The sequence below is a fragment of the Neovison vison genome, chromosome 14 (genome assembly GCF_020171115.1).
Source record: "Neovison vison isolate M4711 chromosome 14, ASM_NN_V1, whole genome shotgun sequence".
NCBI classification, from domain to species: domain Eukaryota; kingdom Metazoa; phylum Chordata; class Mammalia; order Carnivora; family Mustelidae; genus Neogale; species Neogale vison.
In genome coordinates, this window is record NC_058104.1 from 10,268,841 (window position 1) to 10,296,497 (window position 27,657).

Consider the following 27,657-nt stretch of genomic DNA (forward strand, 5'->3'; position numbering starts at 1 on the left):
TGTGAATGCGCCGTTCCTTGTGAGGCCTGTGCGCGGAGCTGGGGAGGGCCACTGATCTGTGGTCAGGCAGGGCAGAAAGGGGGTTTCAGCGATCATCAATTGACAAGTACCTACAAAGACTGGAAAGATCTGTGACTTTCTCTCCAGCAGACTGAACCCAAATACATTTTAGCATCAGGGAGGGGGCACCGCACGGTTCCTCATGGTCGCCCTGGCGGTCATTGTACCCTGTTTCTTCTTTAAAGCCACCAAAAGGTGAGCGGCACGGCGCTCAGTGGTGGCCCATTTGTTTCTTGTCTTTGCCTTGGAGGGTGCGTGGGGTGGTACATCTCGTGCAGGTGTACCATGAGCCAGGGCCCTCCGTACCGTCTCTTGTTGGTGAGATCATTCATAAACGTGTTGGTAGACAGGGAAAACTCGGGTTCGGAGAAGCTGCGTACCTCCGTTAAGGTCACCGAGCCTAGAGCACAGAAGAGTGAATTCTCGCCAGAATAGGTCTCTGTGGCTGTTACTTTATGGGCTGTGGGGCCATGCAGGATTCAGCCCCCTTGAAGGCCAAGTGCGGCTCCTCTCTCCATGTACACCTACAGCCCTCTCGAATGTTCATCAGCCTTCTTCTTGCCCTGGAGGCCCCAAAGCAGAAATCCCCCAGCGGGAGCACCTCAGTGGTGCCAAGTAATGTCTGCTCCGTCTCCCGGTTTGCCTTCCCACCCACTGCTGCTCGTTCGTGCGTCCTGCCCTCAGAGGGCACAGCGCTGTGGAGTGGCCACATCGGAATCCCTTAGCTGTGGAGACGAGGTGCCACCCCCAGTTGGCTGGGGCTCTCGTGACTGAGCCGGGGGCTGGGCACGGAGCCCAGGCTTACACCATCTCAGTTCACCAAGAGAGTCTGCTGTTCACGGCCGGCCTGGTGGCCCTGTTGTCACCCAGCCAAGGCAAGGGCCAGAGCTCCGGGAGGAAGGGAGCGTCGCTGATGTCTCCTCCAAGAGCTCTTGGGGTCAGGCCTCCTGTTTGCCAGCGGCTGTGCTAAGGCCTCGAGCAGTCCGCCCTGCTCGGCCCAGTGTAGGCGCATTCTCCAAGAAAGCTGCGGCCCGGACGTCCTGAGACTTGCCTGATGCTGACAGGCGGGAGCAGGACTCCAAAGTCACAGGCTGGCCGGCTCCGGAGCCGCTGCTCTGGGATGCGTGTCACGCTTCCTTGTGCCCAGAGCCCGCCACCCTGGGACCGGTAGACTCGGGCCCGCCCTCCAGTGTGTAGACGGAGGCCCTGATACAGGCCACAGCCCTTTGGGCGGCCACAGGCGCCTGGTGCCACATCACCCCTAAAAGTTCTTTAACTTTCTACCTTGGGAAATTTGAAACAAAAAGGCAGAACAGTATCATGAACCCAATACATCCATTACCGAGTTTCAGCGATTCTCAGGGCCCACCTAAGCAACGTTCAGGCTTCCCGCACGCTGTCAAAAAGCAGCGCCTGCCACCTTGAGCTCGGTGTGGCGGCTGCTCCCGGTGCCGGGGAGCCCCCTCCTGTGGCCAGCCCTCCGAGGCCACCCCCTGAGCAGCCCCCCACCCCCGTGACTGTAGACATCAGGAGAGGGACAGCCCTGGTTCCATCACCCCCTGGTATGTTTCACCCCCTGGTATGTTAGGCCACTAGGGAAGAACCCTTGTCCCCACAAGTAGATCTCAGGGGGCTTCCTAGTCCTGCACCCTTCAGCACGGGCTCTGGGCGCCATCTTGTGTTACAGAAGAGTTACTGTTCGGCCGGGCCCAGCCCCTCCTCGCATCCCAAGGTCCCTAAAAGCAGCTGTGGACCCACCGTCTTCTCCCTCCCTCTAGCAGGGATGCTACCTAGAGGAACCTTCCCCAGACACACCAGTGGGTGAACCAGAGCGTAGCACTGCTGTGATTTCCGCCTCTTACTGGTTATCCACCTGATGGGGGTGACCCGCTGGGCACACCAGCCTGGGTTCTTTCTGGCCACTGACTTTTTAATGTTTTTTGTTTTTTAAAGATTTTATTTATTTATTTGACAGACAGACATCACAAGTAGGCAGAGAGGCAGGCAGAGAGAGAGGAAGAAGCAGGCTCCCTGCTGAGCAGAGAGCCCGATGTGGGGCTCCATCCCAGGACCCTGAGATCATGACCTGAGCCGAAGGCAGAGGCTTTAACCCACTGAGCCGCCCAGGCGCCCCCCACTGACTGTTTCATATGCATTCCCTTTGGGGCAAGATTTGCCTCCTCAACTGTGTTCTCAGATACAATCCTAAAACAGCAAGTTCGTTCATCACTCTCTGGTCTGAGTTTCTGGCTCATTCTACAGAGGCAGAAGTCATGGGCTAGAAGTCATGCGGACTTCTCTAGGTCATGAGCAGCAGAAAGAACACGCCGAGCATAACCACCAGCACACGGAACCGCTCAGCAAATGAGTTTTCAGAATAACTTGGGCCCCTTTAAAACAGACGAAAACCCGTCGTGGCTCCCGGTCTAGACTGGATGAGAACTAACACTCCGAGTGACCCCGCGTGCTCTCTGCTTCCCGCTCTTCCCCAACGAAAGCTTTGCTGCTTCTCCTGTTAGCTCCCGCGTCTTCTTGTTCTCCTTCCTTCTTCCTTCCTCAACATCTCGTCTCCACCGCGGTCCACCTTCTGCTTCCTGTCCCTTGCCGAGACGGCCCTTGAACCAGCCTGTTCACGCGGCCCCTGGACGCCCGCACGCGCGCACCGCCTGGGCTAGCTCGTGGGCTCCTCTCCGCGGTGGCTGCAGATGAACCCCGACCATCCACAGTCTCCCGTGACATTCATCTGTGACCCAGACGTCAGGGCTGCCTGTCACGTACCAGCTGTGTGACCCGAGGCAGGTCATCTCACTCCCAGGCTTCGGTTTCCTCCTCTGTACCCCATGACGGTCAAGGTCCCTCTCCCGGGGTGTAACTGGGAGGGTCGCTTGGCGGGTGTTGGCTGCTGCTGCTACAGCCGCTCCTCCCCCTCCTCCCTGCTGCTGCTTGAAGGAAATAATATTACGTCCCGTTTTGCATCCGTCTTAAGAAGTTGTAAGGAATTTTCCAACCATGTTCAAGCAAGCTAACCCACTAGAAAGCTCACTGTGGAGGACTCATTTGTTGGAGAAGTCTGCATGGCTTTTAACTTGAAGCGTAGTTGGGAAGGGGCAATGCGTCAGGACAGAGGGGGCAGGGGAAGCCCGACAGCACAGACAGAACAGAGAGCTTGAACCTGGAGGCTCGTCCCCTTTCCTTGGCAGCTGCCCGCAGCCCCCTCCAGTCCTCTCCCGGTAAAAGACCATGGCAGGGGCATGAGGACTACTCTGCTCCCTCCCAGCTGGTACCCTTTCTGGTCTGTCACCTGCTGCCCCTTCCAGGGCAGGTGCACGTGTCCTGAAGCACCCAGCCCCCTCCCAGCCCCCTTCCCTGCACTCCAGGGCAGACCCCCACCTCCTTGGCCCCTTCCAGCCATTGGGCTTCCAGTGCCCCCACTCTCTGTCACTCTAGACTTTTTCTCAAGACCGTGGCCCCCAGACTGCGGCCTTCCCACATACCCGTGTCCTGCCCCATCCAAAGGGATTTTAAAACCCACCCCAGCCCATCTCGGGCCTCAAGTTCTCTGACCTCTTCAACCCTGGGCTTTTCTCCCCGAGTCTGGCCGTCACCCACAGCTGCTCTACTTCCCAGACACCCCAATCGCTGACCACTTTCTGCTGTCCTTTCGTGTTTCCTTGGCTCATTCGGCCTCCAGGCCCCCAATCTCCCCTCCCATGCTTCGCCCCATGATTTGGCCTTTCGTACCCTTAGCTCCTTCCGCCAGCATCCCAGACTCCAGGATCCATCATTCCAGGATGCTCTGGCCGTCCGAGATGGACCCCTCTCTCTCCACCTTCCCCTTCCCCATCCCCCAGCAAATCCCAGCCTCGGATTAGTGCGCCCTGCCGGCTCTCTCCACCCGCCCTCCTTGGCTCCCGGGACCGGGGCAACCCAGCTCGACATGGGTTGATGCCGCCTTAGATTTGGGGGGGCCCCAGCCTCAGCAGGGTCCCTGCTCTTCTCCCCTCCCCCAGCCACCTCTTTCTTCCACCCTTCTCAAGACTCTGTCCCCATCACTTCAGGTCACCTCTGCTCCTGCCTCCCTCCTTCGGGAGAACGCGGGCCACCGGCTCTCCCACCCCAGCCCCCCGCCCCACTGTCAGCTTGTCTGCACCTGCCGCCCCCGCCCGCCCTGCCTTCCGCGGCACCTGCAGGGATCCCCTCTCTCCCCTGTACCCCCAGCTCTCTCCCCTCAGCTTTGGAAACACTGTCAGCTCGCTCTCATCTTTAAATCCGCCCTCAGCCCTGACTTGCCTTCTAGAAGCCATCCTGTCTCTCGCTGTTCTTTCTCATTTGAGCATCTCAGCGTCATAGCTCAGGCTCACCGCCTTCACCTTCTCACCTCCCGTGGAGTACTCCGCCTCCTGCCGCCCGGCTTCTGCTCCCACAGCCCCGTTCCCCACAGCCCCCAGTTCTGTCCTCACCGCTAAAGCCACGCTCTGGGTCCTCATCAGGCTCTCTGCAGCACTGAGGCTATCGGTCATCTCTCCTCACTCACCCCTTCTCTCCCACCATTGTCTCCTCCTGTCTCCCTCCTGGCTGCTGCTTCCTGGCGGACCTCTGGCCATGGGTGTCCATTCTCAGCCCCGGTCTTTCTCCTCAACGGCATAGATGGCAACCGCGGCTTCTGTTCCGGTGGTCCGAGAATCCCTCTCCCTAGCCCGGCTGTTCCTCTGAGCTGCATCCCTGCCTGTCTCATTGCCTACCGGACATCTCCCTGCGGGCGACTCAGAGACCCCCTCCAATTTCACTGTTTCCAGACGAATCACCGTCTTCTCCCTTCTTCCGTGCTGCCCAGCCCGGAGACGCCAGCAGCTCCCTTCATCTCCCAGCCGGAGACCAGGGGGCTCTTCCGCTCTCCTCGGTCCATCAGGAGTCTGTCCGCCGGTCCTGTCCGCTCTGGCCCTTACCACCGCCGCGCCCTCTGCTTTTCTCGAACTCCTCCACCCCCTCCCCAGTTCCAGTCTTTATCATTCTCACCTCCCAACTGAGGGCCTTCCTTCCGGCCCTCCCATCTGCCCCGTCCTCCAAACTGCAGCCAGAGCAGCTGCTCCAAAATAGGTATAGCTGCTCATACCATTCCCCGAACTAAAACCTTTTCATTTCTTCCCACTGCATTTAAGGTCAAGTCCAAATGTCCCCTCTACCCAGACTCTGCCTGTCTCTCCAGCTCCTCCATCCCCCTCCACACCCCATGTGCGCGCACACACACACACTTTGGAACTGTGCCATCTCGTGCCCCTGGGTCTTTGCACATGCTTGTCCCACTTTTTGGAATAGCCTCCTACCATATTCTGCCTCATCACCTATTTTTTCTGGTTAATCAGTCCTTGTCCTTCAAGATTTTCCTGGGAAGCCTCCCTTGACCCCTCACGCGCTCACCTGTACACTTCTCTGCATCCCCCACTAAGCTGTTCAGCAGGGACGACCAGCAACCTCGCAGTACAGCAGAGCAGGTCGCTGATGAGTGTGTGTTGGGATTTCAAACAGTTCTAGTCCAAGTGTTTTAAGACGCTCTTTGGAAGGGCAGGGCAGAACGGCCAGCTGGCATGATCTACACAGAAGTCATTGTGAACCGACGGGGCACCGTGGTACTGTTGGGGAGGGGCTGGGGCCTTGGGCGGATCTCCCAGTGGGGCCTGCAGCTCAGTCTGCTTTCTCTTCCTCCCTCAGCGTACATGAAGCGGCGACACAGCTCAGTCAGCGACAGCCAGCCCTGCGAGCCCCCCTCCGCAGGCATTGACTACAGCCAGGGCGCCAGCCCCCAGCCCCAGCACCAGCTGAAGAAGCCCCGAGTGGTGCTGGCTCCGGAGGAGAAAGAAGCTCTGAAGCGAGCTTATCAGCAAAAGCCATACCCGTCACCAAAAACCATCGAAGAACTCGCCACCCAGCTCAACTTGAAAACCAGCACCGTCATCAACTGGTTCCACAATTACAGGTACGGTCCGGCTCGGGCCGCTCTGGGCCCAGGGAATCAGGGCTCCGGGAGAGCGCGCCGTCCGCCCTCAGGAAGCGGCTTGTCTGTCCCGCAGACAGTGGCTGGGGACGGTGCATAGGGATGACGCTCTGGGGACTTGGCGCTGGCTGGCTGGGGGTTACTAAAAGCTTGGCATTTGGTCGGTTAGTTGGCTTTTCAAAGTTTCATTAGAGTTTTTAACTCCCAAGATGTAGGATCACATGGTCAGAGACCACGCACATCTGCTGTGACCAGAAAAACAGTCGTCACTCAGAAAGAACGTAGGCATCCATGGCTCCACAACAGCGAAAGTTTCTTCCTTTTTTTTTTTTTTAAAGATTTTATTTATTTACATGAGAGGGGTGAGGCCAGAGGGAGAAGCAGCCTCCCCACCGAGCAGGGAACCCGACGTGGGACTCAATCCCAGGACTCCAGGATCATGACCTGAGCCAAAGGCAATTGCTTAAGCAACTGAGCCCCCTGGGCGCCCTGCAGCGGAGGTTTCTTAGTGGAAACCCAGGGAGTCTTGTACAGCATTATCTTCCAAATAAATCTGAGTAGCTTTGTCATTAAATAAATTAAGTTAATGAAGATTTATTGAGCATCTACTAGATCTCCAGACACTAAGCCCAAGTGTTTTAAAGATTTATTTATTTATTTGACAGAGATCACAAGTAGGCAGAGAGGCAGGCAGAGAGAGAAGAGGAAGCAGGCTTCCCGCTGAGCAGAGAGCCTGATGCAGGGCTTAATTCCAGGACCCTGAGGATCATGACCTGAGCCGAAGGCAGAGGCTTAACCCACTGAGCCACCCAGACGCCCCCCCAAATGTTTCAGTCAGCACGGTCCCACATGATCTTCACAGTCTTTTTAGGGACACATTTTTACTTGCACTTCATAGGTGGAAAACCTAAAACTCCGAAGGGTTAAGTAAAGGACCGAGGCAGAAGTGCCTAGCGCTCTCCCACAGAACAAAGCAGACAAGGGTAAAATGTTGGGATGAGCTCATGAAAGTCCACGGACACACAGCCTTGTTGACCATAGCTGTAATCCAGACTTCTCTGCCAGAAACCTCGACTTCCCAGTGCCGTGGTGGGAGTGAGCGCCGAATGCCCTGGAGGTGACCGTCAGTTGCTGGTTGTCATCAAAATGTCCCTTTTCTCCAGGGCTCAACAAAACTGGGGCAGGTGCTCCAGGTTCTACCCAGATGACCAGTACACACACGTAGCCAGTGCAGGTAGCGCCCTCCCAGTTTCTCACCTCAGACAGGCAGTGGCCAACAGCACACCCTAGACCTCGGGCCCCTGCCTTATCTGTTAGGCTCTGCTGCAGTTTCCCCCATGGCCCGGCAACCCCACTCCCACCCCCAGGTGCTAAGCCAACTGGATTTTTAAAATATTAGAGGGGAGCCAAAATAATACCTTGACTGCTGATGAAAGCCAAGTGCACATTCATAGCTTAGCGTGAGAGCCTAACAGCCCTGCTGCCGGACCCCCTGGAACCAGGCAGATTTATCCGTCAGGGCAACACTTGTCACCCGCAGGCCTCCCCGTGTGCAGGCTGCCTCGTGTGAGGACAAAGCAAGCACACGAGCTGAGCACGACCAGCTTATTCATCCTAAATTCACAGATGAGCTAAAACCAGAGGCAGAGCAAGGCTAGCAGGGGTGACGGTGGCGCTCCCTCTACAGGGAAGGAAGCTTCAAGAACAGTAGACAAGGGAAATGAAGGAGAATGAATGGGAAACCTGGGCAGGGTTCCCCGGAGGCCTCCCCGCCCTTTGCCAGGTGTCATGCAGCCCCATTTTCACTTTGCAGACACAGAGGTGCATTTGAATATGTACTTTTGATCCTTCTGCACACTGGGCCCATTTTAGTGCAAGTGTGCTAACTCGAGAGGACCAAGTAAAGTTGCTGACTGCTACACAGAGCATCTCCAGGAACCATTTCCCCCAGGCCCGCTGGGGTCACCTTCTTCCCCAGATCTCACCTACAGGCCTCAGCTGAATGGCGGTCCCTGCCTCCCAGCCAGGGCACACGCTCTCCAGAATTCTCAGCTTTTCATCTTGCTGACAGCTATGGGACTGCCCACCCCATCACAGCTGGTCAGCCGCTCAGTGTGGCCAGGCCCCATGTGTGCACTGAACATGAGCAAATTCAAGCGTATGCAACGCAAGAGAGAAGGAGCAGGAGAACTCGGAACTTAGCAAAACAGCTCAGATCCAGATCTAGAGTAGATGTTCAGTAAATGTTTCCTTTCAGAAATAAAACCGCAACAGGGGCTCCTGCGTGGTTCAGTGGGTTAAAGCCTCTGCCTTCAGCTCGGGTCATGATCTCGGTCGTGGGATCGAGCCCCACATCGGGCTCTCTGCTCAGCAGGGAGCCTGCTTCTCCGTCTCTCTCTGCCTGCCTCTCTGCCTACTTGTGATCTCTATCTCTGTCAAATAAATAAATAAAATCTTTAAAAAAAAGAAAGAACCGCGACAAAGTGGGCCGGGCTAAGACAAATGGAAGAACCGGGCAGAGATTTGTTTCAGCTGCAGAGATGTGGAAAAATATCGTGGAAGAGGTGTGAGATGTGCAGGGTCTTGAAAAAAGAATTGAAAAGAATTTTTTTTTTTTAAGATTTTATTTATTTCAGAGAGAGCACAAGCAGGGAAGAGGGAGAAGCAGGCTACCCTGCTCCCCTGATACGGGGCTTGATCCCAGGCCCCCCGGGATCATAACCTGAGCCGAAGGCAGACACTTGACCGACTGAGCCACCCAGGCGCCCCTGAAAAGAATCTTAAAAGCCACAAAATAGGTCAGATGAGAAGTGAGCACTAGGTCATTCAGAATTTGCATAAAACCCAAAGAACTGAAGTCACCCAGTCGCCCAGGAGGCAAAGTGCAGAGCAGAGAGTGAGTTCTCCCTCCATGGCATTAGCTCTCCAACTAAACCCTTCCGACAGAGAACTACTTAGCCTGGTAGACCCCCAAGAGCTTCACGTAAGGACTGGCACACATGCACCAAATTCCTCAGGGAGGAGAGAGTTTCTCACATTCTGCGGGAGTTAGATGGCAGAAGTTGATTTTCTTTTTTTTCCCTGCCCTACCGGACCCCACAGGGAATAACAGGGAAGGGGGGGATCAATTTTTAGTCACATCAAAAAAATACAATTTTACTTCCTCTTATCCTTTCACTCTGAGGGCATCAGAAGTATCTTAAGGTGACCATTCAACCAGGAACAGGGCCAGGAAAGCCAGAACAGACTACCTACCACAGGACACCTGGTCTCCTCCTAGAAGAATAGGTCAAACCAGGAGAAACTCTGCCGGGCCCTAAAACACCACGGTGTCCTGCGAATCTTGTGTGACTTGTTTAAAAACCAGATCTACTCCCGGGACCTGGTCTGTCTAGATCAGAAGATGGTATTTTTCATGGACATGGAGACAAATCTAGACTAAGAAGGATGAGGTCTCCGGTCGGTTGAGCATGTAGTACATGCCAGGCAGTCAACCAGGAGCGTCTAATCAGATTCTCGAACAGCCGAGGGAGGCAGCCAGGAGACCAGACCCCAGGTGCAGCTGTCCCTTCCCTCCCCCCAGGCCTTTTAGCTCAGCCTTAGCACCTAACACCAGGGAATCTGTCACTCAAAAGGCAGGTGGAGGGTCTGAATAGTCCCCTTTTTTTCTGGGTCTACTGTGTGTCCCATATTATACATTATTATTTCAGTCTTAATATCTCTGCAAGGAAGATGCTCTTCTCCACATTTTTCCGATAAGAAATCTGAAGCTCAAAACAGCTTAGGACCTTTCTTCCAAGCTGTATAGCTAGTAAGTCTTACCAAGCCAGATTTCAAACCCAGGGTGGCCTGGTTCTATAAAGCCTGTGCTCTGTTCTGGGCCAGTCCAGCCCCGGGACTCAGAGTTAGTACCAGCAGACCTATGGCCTGCCCATCTAGCTCCCCCCTCCGCAGCCCGGGTGGGACGGGATTAGGCGTTCACCCCAGCAGGCATTCCTGGCTTCGGAGGGCCTTGAAAGGCAGCAGAACAGGCTCGCCCTCACAGCCCCATGTCCAGGAGCCTGTCGACAAGGGCTTGCATTTCACAGGCCCCCGTGGTAGCCCCAGAGAAGGAAGAAAGTCTTCGCTTATGCCAGAGAACTTCGGGGGGTGGGGGCGGAGGGGGTTAGGTTTAGGACCTCACCCTGCAGCTCTCTCTCAGAAACCATCCTCGGGACAAGGCAAGGGTCAGGGCTCAGGCTGTGCAGGGAGCACATCGTGAACACATCACCACCACCGAGGCTTTGGACACACGGGACTGAAAACGCTCTCCCTGGCTTTAACACTCCCCACATCCACCACACAAGGCCTGGCATATATAGTGGGCTCTCCAAACATGTCAGCGCTACTGGGGTCTGTGTACTGCAGAAAATATTTTCATCGCATGCCTAACCAAGGGCTGTCGGGAGGCCCAGTCTCTGCAGGACAGTGGGCTTCTGCCCGATGACCTGAGGATGCTTTTCCAGTAACAGCTGGCACACTGATCAGAGGCTTTTCGGCTCTTCAGAATAACCATCTAGAGAGTTCGGATGGAGCCTAGTGCTGTGAGCAGATGGAAGGAGGAACTCTGGCACAGAAACAGACTTAAGAGGAGTCCTTTCTCGATGTCACTCAGGGCCCCAAAACGGGGAAGGCCAGGGTCCATCTGTAGCTGCTCCTTCAGACCCAACAAAGGAAGGGAGCGCTGGGTCCCGGGTAGGGGCGGTCCTGCTTGATGGCAGCATGCTCGGTGTGTTGGAGCGCGCATGTGGTCTCCTTCGTGCCTGATCGAAAGTGACGCTGCCCAGGGCCCTGGCCCCGACCTGTGGCTCAGAGCACTAGGCTCGAGCTTCTGGCCCTGGGCGCTGTGTATTCGTTGGTTCTCTCTCACGTTAGCGTTCGTCCTGCATTTCCAGCTGTTAGTCCCGTCCGAGGTCACCACCGTGTACCCCGCCCCGGGCGTAGCCGGGGTGTGCAGAGTGCGACCGCGCCACCCGCAACCTGCTGGGAGGTGGGGCGGGACGGGCATGTGGGGAGGGCGCCCTTGGACGAAGCACACGGGCGCGCCGTCCTCGCGGGGACGAGGAGGCCGGCAGCCAGCCGAGGGACCCCCCGGCAAAGGCGCAGGGTCGGGAACCAGCGGGTGACCCCCCAGCAGCCCCGCTCACGGCGCCCTCCCGCTTGTGTCTCGCAGGTCTCGGATCCGCAGAGAACTGTTCATTGAGGAGATTCAGGCGGGGAGCCAGGGCCAGGCCGGGGCCAGCGACTCCCCGTCGGCCCGAAGCAGCCGGGCGGCGCCCAGCTCGGAGGGCGACAGCTGCGACGGCGTCGAAGCCGCCGAGGGCCCGGGCGCCGTGGACGCCGAGGAGCCGGGCGGCCCCGCGGCCGCCGCCAAGTCTCAGGGAGGGCCGGCCGAGGCCCCGGAGGAGCGGGAGGAGGCGCCGAGGCCGGCGGAGAAGGCGCAGCCGCCGCCCTCGGGGGCCCCGGCCCCGGACGACGCCGACGACGAGGGCCGGTCCCGGGCGCCCCCACCGCCCCCGCCGCCCCCGCCGCCACCACCGCCGCCGCCCGAGGGCCCCGCCGACGGCCCGGGGTCCGTGCCAAACCCCGCCATCGCCGCCGCCGCCGCCGCCCCCGCGGCCGGGGAGGACGCCGCTACCTCAGCCGCCCCGCCGGCGGAGGGCCCCTGCCGGGCCCGGGACGGCGCCGACAGGAGTTCCGCTTTGCCAAGCACCAGCGCGCCGGCGGCCGCCCGCAGGGCCAGCTCGCTGCAGAGCCTCTTCGGCCTCCCGGAGGCCGCGGGCGCCAGGGACCCGCGAGACAACCCCTTGAGGAAGAAGAAGGCCGCGAACTTGAACAGCATAATCCACCGCCTGGAGAAGGCCGCCAGCCGGGAGGAGCCCATCGAATGGGAGTTCTGAGAGGGCGCCGCCCGCCGAGCCGGGCCGGGCGGGGCCGGGCGGGGCCGGGCGGGGCCGAGCGGGGTCGAGCGGGGCCGAGCTGGGCCGGGCCGAGCCGCGTCTGGCCGAGCTGGGCCGGGCCGAGCCGGGCCGAACCGAGCCTCGTCTCGCCGGGCCGAGTCTGGCCGAGCTGGGCCGAACTGGGCCGAGCCGAGCCGAGCCTGGCCGAGCCGCGCCGGGCTGGGCTGGGCCGGGCCGGGTCGGGCCGCGCCGGGGCCGGGCCGGGCAAAGGGGCGGGCGCCGACTCCGCGGCCTGGACCGTGTTGCGCACTTACCGCCCTGCGGGCCACAGGGCAAAATCGCCATAGGCCAAGGTGCATATAGAAAACAAAGGAGCATTAAGCCCAATCTATGTCGTGTTTTCAAGGAAGAAAACGGAAATGTGTAGTCGAGCTTTTTTGTACCCTGAAGTGTTTTTTTTATTGCCCTAAGTGATTTCCACAGGTTCTGGAATAACTCTTACAGCTTTGCCTTGCGCCCTCCTCTTTCGTGTGGGCTTTAAAAAAAAAAAAAAATCAAACCCACATATTAAAAGGGGGCTTTTTATCTGCCATCTAATGGCTTCAGAGCGATAATACACTATTATCTTCTTAAACCAGGAAAAAAAGGGGGGGAGGGGGGATTTTTCAGAAAAATTAAAAAAGAAAGTTTTTGTAGCTGTTCAGTTGCCACTAAGAGATTGCACAGTCAAACCGACTCTAAACACACTAGTTTGGATTCCTAAATATTTTCAAGTAAAGAATCTTCTCGTTTGAGACTTTGAATTAAAATAAAACACATTTACTCCACATATTTTTTAACAGAAAGAGAAGTCACATCAGGAAACGATCTGATTTTGTGGTAGCTGAGGTAGTGTTTTCTCGTACGTGCATAGAATCCTGACATGTAGTGCACAGTGATCCATAGCTTTAACTGACCCCTGGGCTTTTGCCGGCCAGGGTCTGTTTAATACACTCCATTCTAGGCCAAATCAGGACAAAAAGAAAAGATCCGAATCTAGGTATTTTATAATCTGCTTTTTAACCTCTAACCGCAGAGCACGCTGATCAGACCTCATATCTCGGAGGTTTAGGAGACAAGTTAGAACTGTAGCATGTCCCCGTTCATTCTGTTTAATTTATGGTGTCTACGTCTGTGTTAGCGCGTCGGCACGCGTGCGAGCGTGTAAAGCACGGAGGAAAGAGTGGGCCGCCGAGGCGGCGGCGGGCAGTCGGGGGCCGCAGGGGCCCGGCCGGCGTGGGCAGCAGGCTTTCCTTGGCACAGAAGGCAGCACACCGCACAGCACCCTCCCGGGCTCCCGGGCGCCTGATGGACTGAGCCCCACCAGGGGCCGCCGCTCCCCGGGCCTGGGCAGGGCTCTCGCGCACGCGCACTCTCTCCCCCCCCCCCCGCCCCCACCCCACCCCGCCCGCTCTTCCCACCACAAGCACTGAGGACTGTTGACGTCGTGGGAAGCTTCCTTCCCTGCAGAAGAGAGAAGTGGCAGTCTGGGCTCTGCTCCCACCCCCGTAGAGACGGCCCGCACTCACACCAAAACGTTGTCGCTCTTCACTTCCAGACCAGACCTTCCATTGGCCCTCCCTTCACTCTGCCTCTTGGAACAGTTCTTTTATGCACAGTCTAGGGCAGTCTAAGTACAAATCAGAAGTCTAACTTGTCTCGGATTCCTCCTGTTGTCTATGTGTATATGCGTGAGACTAGAGGCGGATGAGAGTGTGCGTGTGTGCGTGTGTGCAATTTTATACGTCTGTGTATTTTCTTAAGTACCTGTGCACACATAGAGTGCATTACTGCCACCTTTTTTCAATAAGCTGTTTTATCAGTTATGGCTTCTACAAGTTTGCTAATTTAGACTCCTTTATTGCCATATCTTTAAACTAACAATAGATGATTTCGGTATATATATATATTTTTTTTTGCTTATTTATAGGTGCTGTATTTTATTATCTGATTGTTAGGAAGGGATGAAAGGGGCAAATATTCTTAGAGGGATAGACTGCCGGCAGTATTGGGTATAATTTACAAGATGTAGTTGTCCTACTGTATATTACTGATTGAAAACTTTTTGACCGTATTGTGTATCATTGAAACCTTTGTCTTAGGTCAACATCTTTGGATGGCATTTTAATGGTGCATTCATTATTTCTTAAGTTTAATTAATATTACCTTTTTTGATTTGGGGGGGTGGGAGGGAGTTATAATTTTCAAGGTATGCTCCCACTATTACACCTGAGTGTGCTTGTATTAATTAACTTTGTAGGACTTTGACTGTAAGATGTGAAACCACATTTCTTGCATGATGTTTTAGGAATTATGTAGTTCATTTACAGTCTTTTAACCTGCAACCGCAGCACTTAGTTCAAGTTTTCACAAATTTAAGAGTCACTACACTAAAGACAATGCCTTTTCATGAATAAGAAGTTTTCAGAAGGCTCTAGGAGGCTGGGAGGCAGGCTGTTTGTCTTTCGATGGTTGTTTCATCTCTGATCTTGACACCTGGTTCAGTGAGAAGAGAATTCAAAATGGAGGAGCTTAAGGGGAAGCAGATTACCATCTGGCTCGATGCAGGTGCGTTAAGAAGAACGAGTTTGCGTTAGTGACCCCCTAGGACAGTGAGTAGCAGAGCCCCTGACAGTACTGTGGTGTCCTCTCCACGAAAACCTCGAGGGAATTTTGTCATCGTGTGTGATCAATCTCTGAATATCTGATTTTTTCATTAGAATGAAAACCAGGGAGTTAACCGAAATACTAGGGTAGCGTTTTAGTTTTAAAGGCATGACTGTTATTTACAAAGGTGTTCAACCCGAGGAAATTGAGAAAGTATAAATAAGTGTGTCCATTCTAGTGGCCAAATAGAAACAGTAAAACAGCCACTCGGGCTCTTCAAAGCGGTTTAGTCCTTTCTGTTGGGTTTTGTTGGTTGGTTTGTGTTTTGTTTCGTTTCGTTTTGTTTTCCTAACTAGGTTATCGTTGATTTCCACTCTATCTTTTTTGCCAGACTTACATCTGGGTGCTCGATACAATCAGTTGGTTAAAGTTTGCTTGCGGTTCTGTGTTTGTATTTTTTTTTCCTCTATTTATTTTTTTTTTCAATTGTGACCCCCACCGTATGATCTTTTGTGTCAAGCTTTCACTGTCTGTAATACTTTTAAGAGCTGCCACTAAATAACAGAAACCTTTCAGGGGGTCAGGGGAGCATCCCCCCTCCTTGTCACACCTCTCAGTTCGAGTCTAAGGGTTGATCTTTCATCTTGATAAGCAATATTCAAGTGCCTTGAACAGCATCCTCTCCGGGGGGCTTACCTTCAGCTGGCTGGCATTCCAAGCAGTCGCTCCCACAGGCAGCCGACCTCCTCCTCTGTCTGCTCCATCAGTTTAAAAAGCTGATTTGTACCTCTCCCCTGGGGAAAACGGTTCCGTATAAAACACTAACACTTAATTACAAGCTCCATTATACCATTTTAAATGGCTCCTTTTTGTTAATTGGAGGGAGTGTTCATGACTTAAGGTTTTTGCCATTACTTAGCCGGCTAAGTGGAGGCCCGGTATAAAATCAGTGTTCACATCCAGCCTCTTGACCCTGGGCTCCCACCCACACACCTCTGTGGGGTATCTGAGGTGGAAGGGGTGTGGGTTCTGTCCCAGACCTGGGCCCGCCCGCTTCCACCACCTGGCTCCCAGGTGACCGCCAACCTTGGAACTTCGGGATCAGTCGGGATGTCTGTGATTTCTGTCCGCCAGTCAGGCCGCCCTTTAGAAAGGATTACCCCAGCCAGCTGGCTCAACTCGATTATTCTTAGAGCCGACCTGCGTGTAACAGCACCCGGACCTGAGGTAGCTCGTGAGCAGCAGACTGTCCCGGGACGCAGGCTTCCAGAAGTCTCCAGGAAATACCAGGCTCTTGACTCCTATGACTACTATTAAACCACAGCCACAATGTCTGTGAGAGGGACTGAGGCAAAAAGGTGACAATTGTGGGCTCCCTGCCCCGTGTCCTGGCTTTCGGCATCTTTGTTTTCTCCCCATTTAAAAACCATCCTGTCCGATGCGGACGTTCGGGTCCGCTGGCTAGTGGTCCAGACCCAGAGAGCTACAGGGTTGAGGGTTTCTCTGTGCTCTCTGTGGCTGTGAGAGACCCTCCCCGTGGACCCGCAGCCCCCGGCCCAGCCGGCCGGCTCTAGGAGGAAGGAAACCCCTGGTCTCCCTCCATGGCCCGAGCCATGTCAATCGTGGGGCTGTGAGGAAACCAAGCAGAAGGCAGGTTGTACTCTAATCAGAGGGAAAGCTATGGCGTGGGCTGGTGGCCCTAAGATCATGCCCCAGTCTCTGTCTCACACACACACACACACACACACACACACACACGACTCAGTCCACAGGCGGGTACCTTCCCAGCAAGTGGACTGGGTTTCTTTGTTCCTGCAGAATTCCTGCCCTCTCTCTCAGCAGTGATCAATGAACTCTATTGATGTTCTATGCAATGTTTCTCCTCCCTCTCATCTCACAAAAACAAACCTCACTGAAGATAGCAGAGGACCCGGGGTGCGGGGAGTAGATCACACCCTTCGGGGATGCGCACCGCGTGAAGCGGTGTTCATGACTTACTCCATCTTGAGCTGGGGGACAACAGCCATTGCCTTAAATGCACTAGGACAGGCGCCTCTCGACAGGCCTAAAAGCAAGAGTCTGCCCTTAGCCACCGCAAGCCCCCTCTTTGGGGAGCCGGCAAGCCAGCCGCATGGGGGGATTGGAGCAAGGCGAGGTTCGGGCCTGCGCGGCCCGCGGGGTGGGCTGTTGGCCACGTTCCTTCGGGCAGGCCGTGTCCTTCCCTCCCCGAGATGTCGTCCCTGTCAGCACACTCCTCTGTCCCCTTCTACCTCACTAACCTGTGCTCCCACTTGACGTTACTCCCTTCAGAACCATGAGGCACGGTGGGGGGGGCTCTTGGCGGGGAGGGGAGAGCCCAGAGTGCTGGAATCGTGGCGTTCGTGAGTGTGTCTGGGCCTGGTGGGCAGGCCGCCTTCCCTCTTCTCTCTCGTGAGCACAACACGGACAGACAGCTGTGCTGCTCGAGGCACGTGGATTTTTCTCTTGACTTCACCTGTTCCTGACACACTGGCAGCCGTTTCCTTTGCAGGCGGGGGCGGTCTCAGGCCTCAGAGGGCCCCGCTCTGGCCGGCCTTCGCGCTCTGCCTGTTCCCGCTCAGCTGTTAGGATCTGTCAGAGCCGTTTCCCTTGCCCTGGGCTGCCCCTGGCTGGCCATGTGAGGACACAGCCCCGGGGTTCCTACCTGGCATTGGGGAACTCTGTCTTTACTTGTCCCTGGCATAGGGAAGTTGTGACTTCAGCTCCGCTGTGAGACGTCCTTTGGAAGCGTCTCAAGGACAGGAAAGGAAAGGGTGTTCTCCCATCTGCAAACCCAGTCTTCAATCACAAGACTCTTCCCGAAAGAGCGTACCGATTTCTACGCAGTGCAGAAAAACCCAGCTCCCAGAGCCGCTGCTTAGACATGGGTCCACACTCTCTGGTGGCCAGTGTGTCCTGATGGGAAAGACTTGGGAGCGGAAGCCTAAGGATCTGTGTCATCGTCAGGCACTTGGGCATTTGTCAGGAAAAGCCCACAGTTAGAAACCCCTACCCAGTGCTTTTGTGGTTTCACGTGGGCCTTGGTGGCAGCAGGGGAGGCTTCATGACCCCTAAGGCAGAGCTCCCGCCCCAAGTGGCAAGATGGTGGACTGGGGCCTCCAGCAGAGTTCCGTTTCCGGGTCTGGCCGGCACACCCGCTGAGACGGAGGTCCAGTTTGGCAACATTTATTTCCATTCCCACCGGTTCCTGCCTTTTTGTAGGCAAAACCAACCAGGAAACAAGTTCCCAAGGAAAGTTCCAGAAAGATCCAGCCTGTAAACCCTTAGAGGTGTGCTGAAAGCAGAGGCCCGAATCCCTGGAGTGAATGAGGAAGGCAGAGGAGGGGCATGGAGGGCAGAGAGCTGGGCAGGGAATGAACCCGCACCCGAGTTCCCTGCCCCGTCCTCGCCAGGGAAGGAGGAAATGCAGCTTCCCGGTCTCTCCCACTTGCGGGACCTGCCCGCACCTGCCCAGGCCTTGCCGCCATCCCTCCTCCTCCTCCCCTCCAAAGATGCTGTGACCACACTGTCTGTGGTATCTCCATTCTAATTTTTGCATGAAGTGACATTTAGCTTTAACAAGACATTTCCAAAGCGCCTAGTCTCCTCCGGAATGCTAACTTTAAAAGTTGGGCATTGTAGGCGAAGAATCCTAAAAAAGGCTAGCGAGAGAAAGGCATTAGGCTATGCATAAATGTGCACTTCCCCATCCCCCTGTTATAAGCCTTTGAAAATAACTTTGAGTTGCTTTCCATGGGTCTAGTTTCTGCAGTGACGTTAGGTATAGTCTGTGTTCCTGTCATTTCCTTAGTGTTTAGGCTTTAATTTCTACCACAAAATATGCTATTATGCTATGTATCAAGCTTTCTGTGATCAGAAAGGAAAGGTGCCTTATATCCCAATGTCACGGCTACATCCCTATGGAAAATAATCAGAAGCACAGTGTAAGGAAGCGTTGGGACTTCCACTGGTGAAACCAGACACCATTCAGCTAGATGCATTGAAAAGTGGCACGGGGCTGCTTTTGTTTGAAAGTTCCTCTCCGTTTTCATTTTTTCCATCTTTTTCTTTGCTTGCTTTCTTTGCTTTCCTTTGTGTGTGTGTGCGTGCGCGCGCGCGTGTGTGTGTATAGTTTGCTTTAAACAGAAAGCACTTAAGTAGATGACTATGTGTGTAAAAAGCTCTGTGCAATAGAAATCATTTTTCTTCATTTTTAAGAGATAATGTATTGCACACCAAATGAACTCAAAGTAAGCTTTAGACCAGGACGATTCAGGTTGTGGATGGGAACGTTCACTGTAGTTCCGTTTGTTCATGAACTGAAGGGAAAACAGGCCTCCCCAGCCCCCCCTCCTCCCCTCTCTCAGCCTGCCTCTTGCTGACCGCCCCCCCAAGCTAGGTGTACAGGGCCCACAGGCCCTGGGGGGAACCCGGCTGGGTGGCAGGGGAGGTGGGGGGCGGGGCGGGGGGGTGTGACTCAGCAGCTAAGACCCCTCCCCATTGTGAGACCACAGCCATCCCTTCCAGCACTTCACCTTTCCTTGAGATGAGTTGACTGCTACTGACCTGCCAGCGTGCGTGAGGATAATTATAAAAGGATGTTTCCTTGAGAAGAAAAAAAAATTTATTTCTATCCTCTTCTATTTATTGTTAGGGTTAATCATTTAAGTTCTTATCAGGAGTGTATTGTTTTGTATTGTTGTTGCTATAAATGCTTTTTGCTATCACTCCGGTGGTTACTGTCTTCTGCCTCCTGCCCTCTCCCCCACCCCCGCCACACACACACACACACACACACACACACACAAACTCCCCCCCCCCAAAAGAACCGAAGGGTCTGGGGATTTGACTGGGGGGCAGAGGAGGCTTCTCCAGCAGAATCAGACACCTGTCTCCAGGGTAGCCGCTCAAAAGCTGGTGGTCTCCCGGGGTCTGACTTTTTAAATGAAAGAGTTGAAAAACACTCGCCTGAGGGGCTACAGAGACTTAGAAAAGCGAAGTTCAGTTCCCCCCAAAGCCTCCTAGAGCCTCTGGTAAGCCTTCTGGGTTCATGAAGTTCAGCGAGCCCTGGTCAGAGCAGGCGCGGCTGGCCTGGGCAAGACCGTGGCTTCCAAGGGAGAGAGAGGTTTCTCGCAAGGCTCGCACTGGTTTGCTCTGTTGTGTTGGCTTTTCTTGTCGTTCTTGTGGTGGCTTCCCTTGCGTACAAAGTTGGGTCAAAACCATCTTGTGAAACAGCGGTGTTTGCGAGTCCAGCTTTGGCTTGAGGACCCTCACCAGGGCGGTCGTGGGGGAGCCCCTTTGCCCCCCTTAATGTGGTGAAGCGTGGAGGGGGGGAACATGATGCTTGCTAATCAGGTGTGACGGTGAGGAGGGTCTGGCCCAGGAGGACGGGGCTCCCCTCTGAGGCCAAGGTCCTGGTGGGGCCACACAGCCAACCCCCGCCTCGCTTTCCGTGCCATGACTTCTCCCCTTCTCTGAAATCGTTGGGGGTCCTGATCTTGTTCTCGTCTCTTGGAAAGAAAGCCCTCCAATGAAATCATCGCCCCTATCCCTCCGCCTGCCCCCACCACCACCAAAGGGTTTTCATTTCTCTCGAATTAGTCTATGCATTTCTCTCTCTCTCTCTCTCTCTCTCTCGAGCCGTTTTCTGCCTCTGTCCTTGAGAAAACGGGCATCTCCCGTCCCACCGAGACCCCTCAGAAAATGCTGTGCATTTTGGAGACGAGAGGATTCATGCAAAAATTCTTACAGCATTTGAGCATAATTCGTCGGAAAATAGAAGTGGGAGAAAAAAAGAAAAGAAAAAAGAGGAAAGGTGGGCTTCCCCGCGTCCCTTTCCGCTGAGGGAGACCTAGCTCTTTGCGATGTGCAATAACTACTTTGCCATGAGAGCGGGTAGCGCCACGCTCCTGTCCAGACTACTAACACAGCACAAGACGAGCTCGCTCGCAGAGTGGCGGACTTCTTCCGGGATACCTTTCAGAAGCTCAGCGCCCCGCCCCGCCCCGCCCCCTGCCCCGCCCCCCCGGTGTATTGTGGTGTCTTTACATTCTAGCAGTATTTTATATTTTCTGTAACGCACTAAGTCTTAGATGTTTTTAGAGCTCGTTTGTTAATACAATCACAGACTTTTTTTTTTAATCCTCACAGAGACCCAACTGACCAAAAACAAAAACAAAAAAAACAAAAACAAAAAAACAACAAAAAAAAAACCAACAAAAAAAAACCAACAAAAAAAAAAAAGGCGTCATTTTTGTACAAATAGCTTCGAGAAGCCTCTGTTGTGTTGCTGTGACCCATCTCTGGTAACATTTTTTTTTTTTCTTGCTATTTGTTTTCGACATTAAGAGTCAAAAGTTGATCCAGCTGGCGTGGGGGTGGGGGAGGCACCCGTCGGCCCCTGGCGTTGTCCCTTCTGTCCTTGGTTAGCCATACGATGTTTGTTCTCAGCACTGTACAACGGTCCCTATATGATATGGAGAAGCAATATCACTGTATGAAACTCACACCATGTATTATTACTCACTAGCACCCTAGGTGTGATAATTGAAGTAAATATCTTTTATACAAACACAAGAATGCGTGGGTTGTTTTTATTTAAAGTGCCCCGGCCTGAGGAGAAGCAGCAAACACTCTCATTCTGGGTCCAAAGGGTACCCCTGGAGTCGCCATGCCGTGCCGGCTGCAGAGACCAGGCGTGGGGTGGGCTGTGCGGCGGGGTCTGGGCAGCGCGTGCTGCACCGCGTGTCCATCTGGGCCTGCGACCCTGCTCTGCTTGCCGTCGTGGGCCTTACTGTTTCAGTAGCTTTTCAATGCTGACCCTCCCGGCACCCGCTTCCTTGTCTGTGAAATGACACCATCGCTTGTCGCGCAGGCTCTGGAGGACTGGGGATGGTGGCCGATGGTGCTGGGCGAGGTTGCGTGGAGCTCGGGTGCCCTGGGGGACTGCGACCAGGTACCCCTGCAGGGCAGTGTGCACCCAGCCAGTGGCCTGGCCTAGCCTGATCTGTGTGCGTGGGGTTGGGGGGGCAGGAGTTGTCTCTCACTTGGTCCCTGAATCCCGATGTCGAAGACAGGCCTGGGGTACCCGGTAACACAAGCCAAGTGAGTGGAAAGAGAAAGGAGGACATGGCGCCTGTGGGTTTCTGGAATGATCAGGCTCCTGAGACGGGGTCTCCGGCCAGCGCTCGGGGCTGGACCCGAGAGAGCTCTGCAGAGTTGGTGGCTAGGTGGTCCACGTGCTCGTGACTGAGGTGGTTTCTCATCTTGAAATCTAGAAGTTTGGAAAATTATTGCCATCCTCACCGATGTGTGACGGGGCAGGGGAAATTGGTTTGTTGTGCAGTAATGTGTAGGTTTCAGAATGTGCGTTAATTTGTAGGTTTCAGAATGTGACGCTCCCACATGTGGTACAGAAGCATGAGCTGTCCTCCCTGCAGTAGGAGAAGCCCCCGCGAGCACAGGGCAGTCTCCTGCCAATGCCAGGTGCTCTGGGCAGCCCTGAGTCTCATCTGTCAGACCCGAGCATGGCTAGAGCTGTCCCCAGATGTCTGCCCCCACAGATGGGAGAAATGAGGATAAAACCGACCGAGCTCTGCCAGTCTGACGTTCTAAGTCTGACTCCCCTAACATTCTGCTACTTCTCCAATGGCTAGTTAAAGCATGCCCCCTCCACTCTTTAAAGATCTGTTAACTAGATTAAAATACAACATGTAAAAAATATAAAAATAAAGAACACTTGGCACAAAGACTTCCAACCCAGAGAATCTCCCCCGGTGCCTTTAAAGTAGGATTTAATTAAGCAAAACTCTAGTTGCCCATGGTTCCTTAGGCCTAGCTCTGTGTAAACAACCAGCTCCCGAGACAGAGAAGGGAGCAAGGTTTCCTGCTCTGACTGCAACGGGGTGGCGCCCCCCGCCATCCAGGCAGAGTCTCAGCCTCCTTGTGTGTGGCCTCCCTCTCCCTGTGCTTAAGCGGGTCTGGACAAAATGATGTGCACTGTTTGATGACTCCAGGAAATAGGCTAAGGCCCCCTGAGAACATGCAGTTGGCCCTTGAAAAACACAAGAGTCAGGGGCGCCAACCCCCAACGCCGCTGAAAACCCACGTGTAGCTTTTGACTCCTGTGAAAGGTACTGCTGCCCTGAAGCCTTACCCCAGAACACAGTCGCTGAACGCGTATTTTGTGTTTATACGTATAATATCCTGTATACTTAGAATGAACTAAGCTAGAGGAACGAATGGTATGCAGAAAAGCACAAGGAAAACCCATTTACACTAGGGAACTGTAAAAAAAAATCCGCGTGTAAGTGGACCCGCGTGATTCCAACCCGTGTTGTCCAAGGGTCAGCAGTGTTCATCGGTGTGCGAGGCATCCGCTGTGATCCTGTCTGCGTGTGTTTCTGAAAGGGCCTCGGAGCGGCTGCCTCGGGTTGGGGTACGTTGCCGTCGCCTCCACAATGCCTAGCGTGCCGGCTTCGGGGAGCACAGAGCTTGTTGGTCTCTTGGGCATGGCATTGGTGCCTGGGCAGGGGCGCGGGGCTGAGCTGAGAACCCCGAGGGCTTGGGAGAGCCGTTTTGGTGTGGGTGCTGCCTGGGAGGGCTACTGGTCAGCAGACCCTTGATGTGCATCTGGCCCCCCCCCGAGGGCGGGGGGAGCCACGTGGGCGGAAGTGGGAGGTGCAGCGTGTGCCCAGTGTGGGACGGGCATTCAGAAGCGACTGCCTCCTCCAGGAAGCTTGGGCTCTCAGAATGTCCAGAGGAAAGGCCATTTTTTTTTTCTTTTTTCAAGAACTTGGTCTGTGGACAGTTGAAAGGCTGCTCTGTTAGGGACAGTGGAGTGGGGGGCTCCGGGGAGTGAGGTTGGAGGACCCCAATCGCTTCACAGTGAGGCGCTGGGACCCTACTGTGAGTGGGGTCGGGTGGCAATGCACTGGAGTCCCACCGTCTTCCCGCCCTGGCTGGCGGGCGACCTTGGGCAAAACCTCGTCAACTCAGGAAACCCTTTCTGAGACAATGAATGAGCGTAGCTTCTTTGAGCTTCCATTTCTGTCTCTGCGGAGGGGATGGAATAATGCCAGACTCGCGGGGCTGCCGGGGTGGGATGGGGGGAGCGAGGGATGACCCCAGTGTTCATTACAGGGCTCGAGCCCACGGCAGGCACCCAGGACCTGATAGCGCTGGCGGTTGGTGTGGGCGTGGTGTCATTGAATTTGGAGGCTGGAGCAGCTCCCTCCGGTCAAAGTCGTTTCCACCTTGTGCTGGGGCCCGAGGAGCCCCTCCGTGGGAGTGCGGGCTAGCCAGAGCTCCGGTGGCTGCGGCCTGACCACCTCCAGGGGTGGGCAGGGGTACCCGTGATGCCCGCATTTGGGCAGTCGAGTCCCCCACACCCAGCAACTCTCTCTCGCCAGCCTCGGCTAAAAATTCAAGTCTCAGTTCCTGTGTGGCTGAAGCTGCCACACTGGGTTCGGCCACAGACAGGAAGGAAGTCCCCTCCCTGTGCCTCTGTCCTGGGGAGAGGGGGGCTGCGCCGTCCGCAGAGCTGGTTTCCTCTTAGAGGCTCCGTCGGACTGAGGCATCTGCTGACGCTGCTCCCTGCCCTGGGACCCCCCCAAACCCGGGAGCCTCTCACGTTGGAGGAGAGCAGATTCTCTGGGATGGTGGTTCTCGACCGGGGAGGGGGGGCGGACTTTGCCCCTTGGGGCATTGGGCAGTGTCTGGGGGCATTTGGGGCAGCGCCGCTGGCACCTAGAGGGGAGAGGACAGAGATGCTGATAGAAGGCGTAGGGCAGCCTCCTGACCCCCAACAAAGAATGATGTGGCCCCAAATGTCAGCAGTGCTGAGTCAAGGGGGCTGGGGCTCCTTGACGGCTGTAGTCAGCAGACAGTCACCGAGAACCGCCATGTGCTCCTGGCTGGGAGTCCGGCAGCCTCAAGCGGCTCCCAGCCCAGAGGGGAGACAGAGCAGTGCAGAACCACAACCCAGGCCTTAAAATGGGAAAAGGCATTTGCAGGACACGGGGCGGGGGGGGGCACCCCCAAGTGAGGGGAAGCAGGGGCACAGAGTCTGCAATGTGACAAGTCAGAGGGACAGTGAGCCCCGCGTACGGGGAGGGTGGGCAGAGGGCATGGGTCAGCCACACTGTTGGCGAGAACGAAGCAGATTCTGGAGGGTTCCAGAGGGTTCTGAGTGAGGCCTGAGCAGTTACTGGCTGGCAGGACCAGCAGAGGCCAGCTGGCCAAGCAAGGCCCAGCCAGCTCGGACCGAGCCCAGGAGGCCGTGCCCCGGGAATCCCTTTGCAACCTTCCACCTAAAGGAATGGGTGCTTCCCCACTGGGAGGAATGGACTCAGCCCATCAGCTGGTAGACATGGAGGGCTCACCGTGCCACTGACCCGCAGTGATAGTAAGGGACAAACAAGGAGCTTGCCTTTCAGAGGGGGCGGGCAGACAGTAGACTGAGTACAAGTGAATTACATAGTGCCTTAGTGGTCAATGTTAGAGGAGAAAAACAAGGTAAGGGGGACTGGAAAAGCAAGGTGAGGGGTGAAAGTTCTAAATCAGGTGGTCAGTGTAGGCCTCACCAAGCAGGTAACATGAACAGAGTCTTGACAGAGGGGAGGGGGTGAACCATGCCAATGCCTGAGGTAAGAACATTCCAGGCAGAGGGGAAACAGTGCAAAGGTCCTGTGGTACTAAGGTGCCCAGGAGCCAGAACAGCTGAAGCAAAGCCACCACGGGCAAGAGTTGGGGGCAGCCAGGTCAGAGAGAGGAGGGAGACACAGGGCAGGAGATGGGGCCTTGTAGATCATCGTAGAGTTTTGGGTCCATTGGAGGGTTTGGACTGAGTGTGGTCTAATCTGACTGTTGGAAAGTCTCTCTCTGGCTGCTGTTTTGTGAGGCTCTTGCCATAAGAAACCCAGGCTGTGGTTTGCACCAGGTGATGCAGTGGCCAAAAGTGATAGGATTCTGGATGGGTTTTTTTGAGGGTGGAGCCAAAAACAGGACTGGAGACAGATTAGATGACAGGAGGGGTAGAGAAGAGCCAAGGCTGGGCTTTGGGCTGAGCCAGTGAGCAGCGCCTGGCCTCTGCTCCCCCATCCCCGAGGACTCTACCTCCCGGGCTGTGCAAAGGGGGGCCTGCTGGGGCGAACGAAGTAGGTTCCAGGAGCAGGGATCGGGCTTCAGTTCGGACCGGTCTGGACTCCATGCAATGAGCTTGGGGAGAGGAGTGGCCTGGAGGACATGCAAGGTGGTTGGAGCGAAGGACAGGAGAGTGCCGTGTGGGGACAGCGCCCAGGTCCCGCAGCACTGGGAGCTTTGCAGGGAGACGTAGCAGCAAAGGAAAGACGGGGAGCGGCCAGCCAGGCAGGAGGCCCGAGAGGCCGCAGTGACCCGGAAGCCAGGAGTTGGCAGGTCGGGAAGACGAGGGATGGGGACAGGGCGATGCATGAGGCCATCGGCCACCTTGGCAAGGACAGTCAGCGTAGTGGGCGTCCAAGTCAGAAGGGAAAGGTTTAAGGATGTGGACACTTGAGAACAGGTGAATTTCCTCAGAGAGTTTTGCAGGAGGGGAAGTAGAGTCGAGAGTGTGTGTGTGTGTGTGTGTGTGCGCGCGCGCGTGTTTCAGAGGGCTGCCCAGCACGCTCCTGCGGCTTGTGGAAAGGAGCACATTAGCCGATGTCGCAGGAGAGAGGCAGGACGCTGGCTGGGCGGAGGGAGGGGCTGCACCTCCAGGAGCTCTCAGCCCTGGTCTCTGGCCACCTGTGGGGACAGACAGGTGCAGAGATGGTGGGTGAGGAGCAGCTCCCATGCTCCCACCTGGCGTGCAGGTGGCTGAATAAGGGGGGGTCCCCCACTTGCGGGAAAGCCGTGAGCACGACGCCCCTGGGTCTGCCATCCAGTTGTGATACGGTTTTGCATTTAATCGATCCGCAGTCGGAAATCGTGCCTTGGGCGCCTGGGTAACCGGTCAGTTAAGCATCTGCCTTGGGCTCAGGTCAGGATCCTACGGTCCCGGGATCGAGTCTCACATCGGTCTCCCTGCTCAGTGGGGAGTCCGCTTCCCCCTCTGCCTGCTGCACCCCCTGCTTGTGGTCTCTCTCACTCTCTCATGCTCTTTCACAAACAAATAAAATCTTAAACAAAAAAAAAAGGAAGGAAGGAAATCGTGCCTTGACCTTAAGTCATAGCCAGGCTCCTTAAATCTTGACCTTGACTTTGCTTTGATTTCTTTCCCCCCCTCTGTGAAATGCATCCCCGAGGCAGCCTTCCCAGATTCTCCCCAAAGGACGAGTTCCCATGAACTTTCCCTCGGGGAGGCGCTCTGGCCCGTCTCACACGGGCCATCTTGCAGAGGGGAGGGTTCCTCTCTCTCCCCCTGGCGTCTGTCTGTCCGTCACTCCCGCCCGCCCACCTGCCCCCACCTGACCTCTCCCTCTCCGCATTCTGCTTGTCCCCTACTCCCAAGCACGCTGCCCCGCACCAGGCCCTGCCCACCTGGCATCTGTCCAGAGGGGGCTCGTTCCCAAGTCCCTCCACACCCCTACCTCCCCATCCCACCCCCACCTTGACCAGAGGCTACGCTCCATCTCCTTGCTTAGCCTTTCTGGAGACCCCAAGGACCCCTCCTTACTCACCGACTGTCCCTCTTCAGCTTGGCACTTTGACACACTTTCTCCTGATTTCCCCCTGCTTCCTGCCACCTCCTCTCAGGGGCTTTTCTGGGACACCCCTGAAAATGTCAGCGTTCCTGAAAGTTCTGGCCATTCTCACTGAAGACTGTCTCTGGGCTTCCATGTTCACTGCCCTGAGGGGTTGGCCAGGGGGCGGGGGTCGGTCCTGAGCTCTCCGCAGCCTGCATCTCTGGCCTCCTGCCGTGCATCCCGCTCCCCCATCCACAGACCCCTTAGCCACTCCATTAGTACCTCCTACTCACCGAAGGCAGACCGTGCGGCTGCTCACCCCTTCCACATTTGGGGAACCAGCTCCAGGCACGGGCCG

At 55.6% G+C, this 27,657-nt stretch overlaps 1 protein-coding gene across 8 annotated transcripts in view; it reads left to right on the plus strand.

Annotated features, from left to right (window-relative positions):
• The window catches only part of CUX1 (cut like homeobox 1), a 354,106-nt gene that overhangs the window by 316,036 nt on the left and 10,413 nt on the right, over window positions 1–27,657 (plus strand). For 5 of the 8 annotated variants that reach the window (XM_044232791.1, XM_044232795.1, XM_044232788.1 and 2 more), the window contains 2 exons: window positions 5,770–6,034; window positions 11,265–11,996. The exons of the other annotated variants lie outside the window; for them this stretch is intronic. In XM_044232791.1, the coding sequence (XP_044088726.1) occupies window positions 5,770–6,034; window positions 11,265–11,991 (992 nt within the window). In that variant the 3' untranslated portion in view covers window positions 11,992–11,996. Of the gene's footprint in view, window positions 1–5,769; window positions 6,035–11,264; window positions 11,997–27,657 lie in introns of those variants that run through there. 8 annotated transcript variants of the gene reach the window in all.